Source organism: Carlito syrichta, unplaced genomic scaffold, assembly GCF_000164805.1.
Source record: "Carlito syrichta isolate Samal-C Ts95f unplaced genomic scaffold, Tarsius_syrichta-2.0.1 Scaffold304710, whole genome shotgun sequence".
NCBI classification, from domain to species: Eukaryota; Metazoa; Chordata; class Mammalia; order Primates; family Tarsiidae; genus Carlito; species Carlito syrichta.
This window is the reverse complement of record NW_007248806.1, coordinates 106,670-117,828: the sequence shown is the minus strand read 5'-3', so window position 1 is coordinate 117,828 and position 11,159 is coordinate 106,670. Positions and strand designations below refer to the sequence as shown.

The following is an 11,159-nucleotide window of genomic DNA, read 5'->3' as shown; positions in this document are numbered from 1 at the left end:
CAGGTCGAGGCTGCGGTGGCTGGGAGCGGCCACTGCACTCCAGTCTGGGCGACAGAGTGAGACTCCAACTGAAAAAAAAAAAAAAAAATCCTATGTTACATGAAACTGTTGCTAATATAAGATGCTGAGAAATCAGTTTAATGTACTGTGGTTGGGGGCATAGATATAGCTTTTATGGTAAGGGACCCAAGTTCTTACTAATATCGTCTAATTTGAACAGCCCCATTTTCACTTCTGTGCTCCATTTTGCTGATTATCTAGCTTTTCTTTATGACGGTCTTATTTCTGTTCACATCTGCTACCTCTGGCACCTCTGGCCTTATGCTTTCCTCCATCTGTTTTGCTGATAATCTTATTTCTGTACTTGTAATGGGGAAATAGAATTAATACTAGCCCAGCCCCAAGGCCTTAACAAATACCAATAGCAAGATCTGCTAGATCAGAACTATCTTAATTTGCAATCAGGTATTGTTACATTGTTGTCATATATATTCAAACACCCTTACCGTACTATAAGATTGATGTTTACATGGACTTACTGCACCATTTATACAGGATTTTTTGTTTTGTATAAAACCTGTAAGCTGATCAGCAGGACAATTTTTTAAACAAACAGTTTAGCTTGTTTTTTACTGTTGATAATAACTACCATTTAGTATCCATTATATGTTAACATACTGTAGATTTTATAGACAGTTTCTTTAATCCTGAGCAAATATTCTTGCAAGGTGTTGTTTTTCTTTCACTGATGAAGGAACTAAATCTTAGAAAGGTTATACGATTGATCTAAGCTGTACTGGTATTTTTCTGTTATGCTGTGTTTCCTGGGGAAAGACAGAATTACAGTAGTATTCACTAACATATCATTTTCTCTAATTTCTGTTGCTTATTTTATTTGTATATATCTGATTCTTCCTGTACAGATACACCTTTCTTTTTGGAAAGCAGATATGGCAAAATTTCAGTTTGTATAAATATAAGTTTGAGAGTAACTTAAAATTTTACAGTAAAAAAAAAAATTTGTTACTTTACAAAGGAAACCACAAGGTTCTTGTAAATTTTGTACTTCTGTAATGTAGTTAAAGTAGGATTTTATTTTTAAAATAAGAGGAAACAATTTTGGAATGGAATAAATGTGTTGCTCAGTGTATTATGCTTTTTAAAGTCATTTTCATAAAATGTGTTGCTCAGTGTATTATGCTTTTTAAAGTCATTTTCATAAAATAATTTATGACAAATTATTTTAAACATGTATTTTAAAAATTGCTATATTTCAATCCAGTTGTGATATTAAATGTGAAATAAAGGAATAAAAGGCTATAAGTATATTGTTATCTTTAAAAGCTACATTATCGTTTAGAATTATTGATTACTACTACTTAAATTTTTATTGACTCAAAAAAACATAAATGATAGAGGGGAGAATATTGAGTTAAAGAAATAAAGTTGCGAGAGTTTAAATATGCAAACTGAAATTAAGTTTATGAAGAGATTTTAATTTTAATGCATGCTTATTGTTATGAGGTTTGCTTAGATTTATGCTAGGTAGATGTGTCAAGACAATGTGTATTTGCTTATTTCCTTCCCTAAAAGTATCTTGGTACCGTAGGAAGACATTTATGTTAACAGAATAGAGATGTAAGGAAATAACTCTCTTTTTTATAGTTATGAAGTAAAGAATTCTGAGAGTATAGAGCTCTTCTATGCAGTTACATGTTACAGACACCTTAAATTTTATATATACATATTCAGTACTGCACTGCATAACGATATTTTCGTTAGTGACAGACCACCTACATAATGATTGTCTCATAAAATTATAATTGAGCTGAAAAATTCCTAGTTTTTGCTATACTGTACATTATTTTAGAGTGTGCCTTTTTAAATACTTATTTTAAAAACAAGCTAAGTATAAAACAGCCTCAGCCAGGTCCTGTAGAAGGCATTTAAGAAGACACTGTTATCGTAGAAGTTGACAACTCCATGCATGACATTGCTCCTGAAAACTTTTCAGTGGGACAAGATGTGGAGGTGGAAGACCTTGATATTAATGATCCTGACCCTTGTAGGCCTAGGCTAGTATGTTTGTGTATGTGTCTTAGTTTTTAACCAAAAAAGTTTAAAGGTAAGAAAGAAAGTTTTTTTAAAAAAATGAGGAAAAGCTTATAGAATAAGGATATAAATAAAGAAAATATTTTTGAACAACTGCACGTATGTTTGTGTTTTAAGCTAAGTCATTACAAAGGAGAGTTAAAAAATTAAGTTTTATAAAGCAAGAACATTATAGTAAACTAAGGCTAATTTATTATTAGAAAGATTTTAAAAATAAATTTAGTGTAGCCTAAGTGTACGGTGTTTATAAAGTCTGCAGTACTGTGCAGTAATGATGCTTATACAGTGACAAAATTGCCTAATTATGCATTCCTCAGAACAGAACATATTCCCATCATTAAGCGATGTGTGACTGTAGAGCCGTACTTTGGAGATATTGTGGGTTTGGTTCCAGACCACTGCAATAAAGCAAGTTGCTTGAATGTTTTGGTTTTCCAGTACATATAAAAGTTATGTTTACACTATCTTGTAGTCAATAAAATGTATAATAGCATTATCTCTTAAAAAATGCAAATATATTGGTTTAAAGATACTTTATTGCTAAAAAATGCTGATGATCATTTGAGCCTTCAGCAAGTTGTAGTCTTTTTTTTGGGGGGAGGGGGTTTTAGAATATCTTGAGTGTTGATGGTTCCTGATTGATCAGGGTGATTGTTGTTGAAGGTTAGGGTGGCAGTTTCTTTAAGACAATAGTAAAGTTTGCCACATTGGTTGACTCTTCTTTCACAAAAGATTGCTCTATAGCAGGAGTCCTCAACCCCCAGAACGCAGACTGGTACCAGGCCTTTCTGAACCAGGCCGCATAGCAGGAGGTGAGCTATGGGGTGAGTGGAGCTCTGCCTTCTGTCAAAGCAGCAGTGGCATTAGGTTCTCATAGGAGCACAAACCCTTTTGTTAATTGCGCATATGACGGATCTAGGTTGTGTGCTCCTTATGAGAATCTAATGCCTGATGGTTTGGGGTGGAGTCCCCTCCTTCCCCTTCCCATCCGTGGGAAAAGGTGTCTTTCACAAAACTGGTCCTTGATGCCAAAAAGGTTGGGGACTGCTCCCTATATATAGCACGTGATGCTCTTTGATAACATTTTACTCAACCATAGAACTTTTAAAAAAATTAAGGCCAGGCTGCCTTATCAACCAAGTTTATGTACTATTCTAAATCCTTTGTTGATAAACTTGCAGGATATCATCCATCTTTCATCAATGAAAAAACTAAGTCTTGGGAAAGTTACATTTTGATCCAAGCTGTACTGGTATTATTTTTTCATTTCAATAAAGTTCACACAGCATCTTCACCTGGAGTAGATACTTATCTCAAGAAACCACTTTCTCTGCTCATCCATAAGAAGCAGACCCTAATCTGTTAAGTTTTGCCATGTGATTGCAGCAATTCAGTTACATCTTTAGGTTCCACTGTTAATTCTAGTTCTCTTGTCACTGCTACCACATTTGCAGTTACTTCCTCCAACTGAAGTGTTGAACTCTTCAAAGCCATCCATGAAAGTTGAAATCAGCTTTTTCCTAATTTCTGTTAATGTTGATATTTTGACCTCTCATGAATCATGAGTGTTCTTAATGGTATCTAGAATGGTAAATCCTTTTCAGAAGATTTACTTTGTCCAGATTTATCAGTATAATTGTTATCTACGGCAGCTATAGCTTTATGAAATGTATTTCTTAAAGAATAAGACTTGAAAGTAAAAATTACTCCTTGATCCATGAGCTACAGACTGGATATTGTGTTAGCAAGCAAGAAAACAATGTTAGTCCCTTTGTACGTCTCTGCGTTGTAGTGAGCAGTAATATTTTGAAAGGAATCTCTTAGCAGTTCGTCTCAACAGTGGGCTGAAAATATTCAGTAAACCATTTTGTAAACAGATGCTGCTATCCAAGCTTTGTTGTTCCATTTACAGAGCACAGGCAGAGTCGATTTAGCATAATTCTCAAGGGCCTTAGAATTTTCAGATTGGTACATGAACAATGACTTTAACTTAAAATCACCAGCTGCATTATTCCCTACAAGAGAGTCAGCCTGTTCTTTGAAGCCAGGCATTGACTTCTGTCTAGCTATGAAAGCCTTGTCTCCATGGAAAGTATATTGTTTAGTGTAGCTGCCTTCATCAGTGATCTTAGCTGGATCTTTCTGAATAACTTGCTGCAGCTTCTATGTCAGCACTATGTTAGTATTGCTTCACCTTGTACTTTTATGTTTTAGAGATAGCTTCTTTCCTTAAATCTCATGAACCAACTTTTGTTAGCTTCCAAATTTTCTCCTGCAGCTTCTCCACCTCTTTCAGTCTTTGTAGAATTGAAGAGAGTTAAGGCCTTGCTCTGGATGAGTCTTTTGCTATGGAAATGTTGTGGCCAGCTTGGTCTATCCAGACCACTGACGCTTTCTTCATATCAACGATAAGTCTGTTTCACTTTATCACTTTTCACTGGAGTTGCACTTTTAATTTACTCCCAGAACTTTTTTCATTCACAACTTGGCTAGCAGATTTGGTGCAAAAGGCTGAACTTTTGGACATTCTTGACTTTTACATGCCTGACTCACTAAGCATAATCATTTCTAGCTTTTGAGGTAAAGTGTTCCTTTCACTTGAACACTTAGAGGCCATTGTAGGGTTATTAATTGGCTCAATTTCGTGTTGTGTCTCAGAGTAAGGCCTGAGGAGAGAGAGATGAGGGTCAAAACACACTGTAGTCTTATATAGACATGTTTTGTGATTTTCCAAAATAGTTACAATAGAAGCATTAAAGTTTACTGGCCACAGATCATCATAAGATACAATAATAATGAAAAAGTGTGAAATAATTTTAAGAATTACCAAGACCCACTTGCTTGATGTAGGGTTCCCACAAACCTTCAATTTGTAAAAAACAGTATCTTTGAAGCACAGTAAAGTGAAACTCGATAAGACAAGATGCCTGTATGTATATGTACATTTGGCCCTCTGTATCTGTAGGTTACACATCTGTGGACTCAACCAACTAGGAATCAAAAATATTCAGGAAGGAAAACACAGTAAAAATAGCAGTTCAGCAATAAATGATATGATATAGCTACTTATATAGTATTACATCGTTTTAGGTATTATATGTGCATAGGCTACATGTAAATTACATGCTATTTTATATCAGGGACTTAAGCTCCCTTGGGGGCCCTGGAGCCTCCCTAATCTTAGGGACTGTACACACATATATAGCAACTTTTTTTCTGTTTTAAAATGTGCATAATGAAGAGAATGACCAATTATCTGAGTTAGGTTATAAACGTGAATACCTTTGAAAAGATAAATTTAACAATTTTGGTGAAAATGTATGTTTTTAATGACTATAAAACATTGCTTTAAAGCTGACATTACTTGAATTTTAAAAATCATAAGTTAATTTTGAAATAATGCACTAAAAGTTTCAGGAGGTAACCATGCTGCGTTATTGGGTGGATGTCCAATAATAAATAATGATGCTTAGCATATACTAAACAGTTAATGAATCCTAATAACAACCCTGTAGGTATTATTATTATTTTTATTTTTATGTTTATTTTTTTGAGTTGGAGTCTCACTCTGTCGCCCGGACTGGAGTGCAGTAGCCGCTCCCGGCTACCGCAGCCTCGACCTGCTGGGCTCTGGTGATCCTTCCGCCTCAGCCTTCCGAGTAGCTGGAACTACAGGCGTGCACTACCACGCCTGGCTAATTTTTTGATTTATTGTAGAGATGAGGTCTCGCCTGCCCAAGCAGGTCTCGAACCTGCAGGCTCAGGCAATCCACTCACCTCAGCCTCCCAAAAGCGTGGGATTACAGGCTGATGAAAGCTAGGTAATTTGTTCCTTTAGTTTGTATAGCTAATAGAAGGGTGATGCTTCACATCTAGATCTCACTTCAGAGCTCATGCTCTTAGCTGCTCCATTATAGTCCCCCGACTTTGTGTTAGCTATTTGTGTTGATTTCAAAACTTTAAAACTATAGAATCAGATATAATTTATTTTTCTTTATTTCAATAGCTTTAGGGAGTACAAATAGTTTTTAGTCTAGGGTTTAAGTATACCCACCACCCCCACCTGTGCACATTATGCCTGATAGGTGAGTTTTCATCCCTCCACTTCTTTCCCCCTCCCCTTCTGAGTCTCCGGTGTCCATTATACCATTCCCTAGGTCTTTGCAGATCCTTAGTTTAACTCCCACTTATAAGTAAGAACATGCAGTATTTGGTTTTCTGTAGCATAGTTAGTTTATGTAGGATGATGTTCTTCAATTCCATCCAAGTTGCTGCAAAAGACATTATTTTATTCCTTTTGATAGCTGAATAGTATTCCATAGTGTATATATATCACATTTTCATTGTCCACTAATCAGTTGATGGGCATGTAGTTGATTCCACATCTTTGCAGTTGTGAATTGTGCTGTAATGAGCACATGGGTGCAGGTATCTTTTTTATGTAACAGCGCCTTCCTTTGAGTAGATACCTAGTAGTGGGATTACTGGATCAAATGGTAGATCTGCTTTTAGTTCTTTGAGAAATCTCCATACTGATCTCCATAGAGATTGTACTAATTTACACTTCCACCAACAGTGTATAAGTGTTCCCTTTTCTCCACATCCACCCCAGCAACAATCAGGTATATGTTAAAGGAAATTAGTGATCAGGCTTTAACATCCATCACCAGATTAGTGGTGAAATATATGCAATTAAGATAGTTTGGCAGGGACTTCAAGATATCACTTCTTTCTCTGTTCAGGCAGAACTCTACTTAAATATTCCATAGCAGTTTTCCTCCATAGCAGTTTTCCTTTTCTTTGTAACCTTCTTTGCCATTTATTTCTGGGATTTTATAATTAATATTGTTAGGAAACTATGCAACTTAAATTTCTGTTTGGAGATGGAAAGTGATCATTTTTTATTTAAGCCTTATTATTTTAAAGAGCAGTTTACAGTTGAACTTTTTCAAGAAAGTGCTTAGTTGTCCAAATTTCAAACTTTGAAGGTAAAGTGAGATATTATGGTACAGCCTCTGAAAATGATTGAATCTAGCAAAATATGTTTTTACCATTTTTGATAGGCAATTATGTGGGTGACAGCAGTGAGACTTTTCAGATATTTTTCAAGGGATATTCTTTTAAAAATATTTTTAACCTGGCATTGATTGATGATAAATAAAAAGTTATATATCTTAAAAAATATCAATATTTAAGTATCATTTGGAAAATGTTTTCAGGAATTAGTAGATCATTATATATTTGGTTATTAGAAGCCCAAAATAAGATGTCAACCTAAACATGTAATGAAAAGTCTTCCCTTTAAACAATCAAACAGTTGTAGATATTGGTAATGAAAAAAATATATATTATTAAAGAGATAGATGTTACCAGTTCTATTGCTTTTCCATGGACTTAGGTTGTAATTTTTAGGTTGTTTTTTTTCTTTAACTTTTAGATTGCTATTTACATACTTGTAAAATATTAGCTTAAGTTCTGTACCCTCTTTTCCCATCTGAAATATATTTTTCTTAAACATACAACCAGAGTGGGAGGGCTCCCTTTTAAAGAAATTCTTTGTTGAAATACTTTTTGAAGCGGATGTCATTTTCTGTAATATGAACAATTACTAAAAACTGAGGGTTTCTTAAGGATAGATGAAATTCCTGTTTACTTGTAGCTTATTTTAGGTGCACCCTAATCTTTTTCGTTTTTGGTTTGGATTTCTTCTTCAGTTTTCCCTCAGTAAGCATGACATGACCTTTTTTGTATATGAACCATGAAGAACAACAGTGGAACTAAGAGAAAAATGGCCAGATGGTTAGTCCAAGGTCATTCACCATTTTAATGGAGTAGATCTCATAACTCCTCTGTTTTAATGTCACAGTTGCTGATCTTTTTCCTTAAATTACCGAGCAAAATAATAATTTTAAAGGCAATGCGAACAATTTAAACTTAAGATAAGAAAATGATTGTTCTATTTTAGTACTAGTTCATAAATTGAATGCTTGTAGTGCTAGTGCTAGGAACAAAAATTAGTAAGAAGCTTTCAGAGCGGAAGCTATTAAACAGATCTTACCAAATCTACATTATACCTTTTGTTTGATTTGCTAGAAAATAACATTTAAATTTTATGATTTTAAATAATGTTGCTCTAAGTCCGGCTTTATACCTAACATGTAAGAGACAAAGAGGAGCAAAGGCAGTGTATATCTTCTTCCTTTACCTTTTATCACAAATTGAGGTTTCTTTTTCACCTTCTTCTGCATCTTAGCCAGACAGTTAAAAGTACTACTTGATTTAATTAGTGCTACAGCTGTTAGAAATGTAACTCAATGTACTGTAAGTTTTGGAATGCCAGTATCATGAATTTGGTTGTAATAGAATTTTTATTCTTTAAAAAATTTTTTTAGCCTGCTGATCTCTTGATCTTGGATAGAATTTTTATTCTGAGAGAAAGGTAATCAATTTTTAGTTAAAAATTATTGATAGAATTATGTGTGATGGTACAAGGGAGGGGGAATGTTTTTGTTTTCTTTCTCCTTGTTTCTACTGATTTTTTGCAGGGGGCTAGCATTAAATGATATACTACCCTATTTCTCTGTGCTATCATTTAGTTATTTAGAGGGTCTTTATCTTTTAACTTGGAGTAGTTTAGATGTCTTTAAGTGAATTGATACCTATAAACCCAAGACTGATCTATTAGATAGTTGGGAGTCCTAACTATAGTTGTCATTCTGCTGCCTTAACCAATTTTTAAAAAAAATTTTTACACTGATGGCGGTGGGGAAACACAGAAAACTATTTTTGATATGGCACTGTGCAAATTATCTAAGAAATATTATTTTCTAACTGATGTATAGAAATCATTTGAGAATTTCCATAGTTCATTTAGTATATTTCAGAGCCAGAACTTGTCGATAATGGAGGAAAGATTAGATAGGAAAATGAATGACATACCATAGACAAAAAGAATAAGTGTTAATTAGTATGCTTTCTGATAAATGTCTTTATGTGGATTGCAAGCAAGTAATATCCTACTTTATGAATATCATGATAAAACTTTCCTCAATATTACTTGTTGGTATGTTTTCTTTCTTTTCCCTGCCTTTATCTTTTCAGATTTTATTCAGGTTGAATATCTGTTTTCTCTTCCCTCTGAGATACAAAGTACGAAAGCAAAATAAGGCAAAATTTAAAAAGTCTTAAAATTAAATAAGTACTATTCATATATGAAAGTGACTTTTGTGGCCTTTGAGAGGAGTTTTTAAGAGTGTTATAAGAGTTTTACTTTTTGCTTGATACAGCCTTTAATGTAAAGTATAACTTCTCCTTGTAGAAATAATTTAAAATGAGGTACATTTATGAAGAAATCTATATGTTATTGGTTTATTTTTTATTTTTATTTTTTAAGTCAATTCTCACTCTGTTGCCACTGGAGTGAAGTGACGATATCACAGCTCACTGCAACCTCAACCTCTTGTACTCAAGCGAGCTTTCTGCTTTAGTCTCCTTGATAGCTGGGACTACAGGCATGTGCTACCACACCTGATTGACCTTTTAATTTTTTAAATTTTAAAAAATTTTTGTAGGGAGGTCTTGCTGTGTAGCCTAGGCTGGTCTCGAATTTCTAGGCTCAACCAATCCTCCCACCTTGGCCTCCTAAATTGCTGGGATTACAGGCATGAGCCACCATGCCCAGTTGGTTTTATTTTTGAGTTAGAAAATGGTTTGCTACCATAGGGATCTTTTTTATTAACTGAGGATTAGAATATCTAGTTTTTCAGGTACATTCTAATCTACTGCAAATACTGGTGAAATCTTTAGTCGAAAAAAAACTTCAAGTTTCCAAAGTGCCAATATAGAGAACATTTTTTTCTCTGTTCTTCAGAGAGACTTTGTCTGGATTTACAAAGTTTCTTAACGTGTGTTAAATGTTAATTTTTTCCCTTTTTCTTTTTAACAGGAATCTTTTAGTCCTGCTATACAGCTGCACCTTGTACATCAGTCTCCATGTAATGTTCCTCCTTATCTCTCAAAGAATGAGTCAACTCTTGGGGACCTCTTACTGGGCTTTCTTAAATATTATGCTACAGAATTTGAGTAAGTAACACTTTAAATTGTGTTTATCTATATATAAGTGAATGCTGTGAATTTGGTCAGAAGCTGCATTTGTCAATTGTGCTGTAAACTTGTCTAGAAATTTTAGTTTATGTAACAACTAATTATTGGAAATGAAACAGATTTTATAGTCCTAGCTAATAAAAAATGTGTAGTTCAGTAAGCCCAGTTTCAGTTCATTTAAATAGCGATAGCCCCTGTATGTTGATCCTTTGTAGGTGTTGTGTAGTTTGGAGCGTCTATCTTCTAGGAGCTTAAATGAAAGCAAAAAACATAGCTAAGACAAACTTAGAGGAGATCTATTTTTGTTTGCAGTTGTGTTGCTAGTTGTGTTGCTAGCCCAGTGCCAGAAAATGGATACTTGTAAAATACTTGTTATGAGTATAAAGCAGAAAGTGAGATCATGTACATAATTCAAAGATCCTTAAATGACTTAAAAATTACTGAATTATGCTAAGAAAAGCAGTAGGAAAAGAAGAAGTTCAGTAAGAATGAAATTAAAATAATGAAATTAAAATAGATTAAAAATTACCAGGATATGAAAAAATTACCAGGTAGCAAATATGAAAAGGGAGGAGACTTCAGAGATATAAACACGAAAGGTTAAAGACTGGATAAGACATGGGACATAAACAGACTGTAAAATTTTAATGATTATTCTGTCTCCTTAAGATGTTACAATAGCTAATGCTTAGTGAGTGTTTATCTAGTATCTCATAGTCAGCTGAGTGAGTCCTGTGGGTTTCCTTTAATCCTCACAATAACCTCTGTCAAGTTTAGGGAATTTGTGTACATGAACTTAGCCACAGCGTTCTACAGCTAGAGCGTGGGAGAATTGAGATCCAATTCAGATCTGACTCCAAAACTAAATTCTTAATTATTAGACTGTATTGGCATCTTCTAATGTATTGCATAAATTAGGGATTGGGAAATGTTTGTGGAGGGAG

At 34.2% G+C, this 11,159-nt stretch overlaps 1 protein-coding gene across 2 annotated transcripts in view; it reads left to right on the top strand.

The window, feature by feature from the left end:
• Positions 1-11,159, top strand: part of PAPD4 (poly(A) RNA polymerase D4, non-canonical) — an 81,888-nt gene that overhangs the window by 56,458 nt on the left and 14,271 nt on the right. For both annotated transcript variants that reach the window (XM_008060725.2, XM_021713746.1), the window contains exon 12: positions 10,058-10,194. In XM_008060725.2, the coding sequence (XP_008058916.1) occupies positions 10,058-10,194 (137 nt within the window). The remainder of the gene's footprint in view (positions 1-10,057; positions 10,195-11,159) is intronic.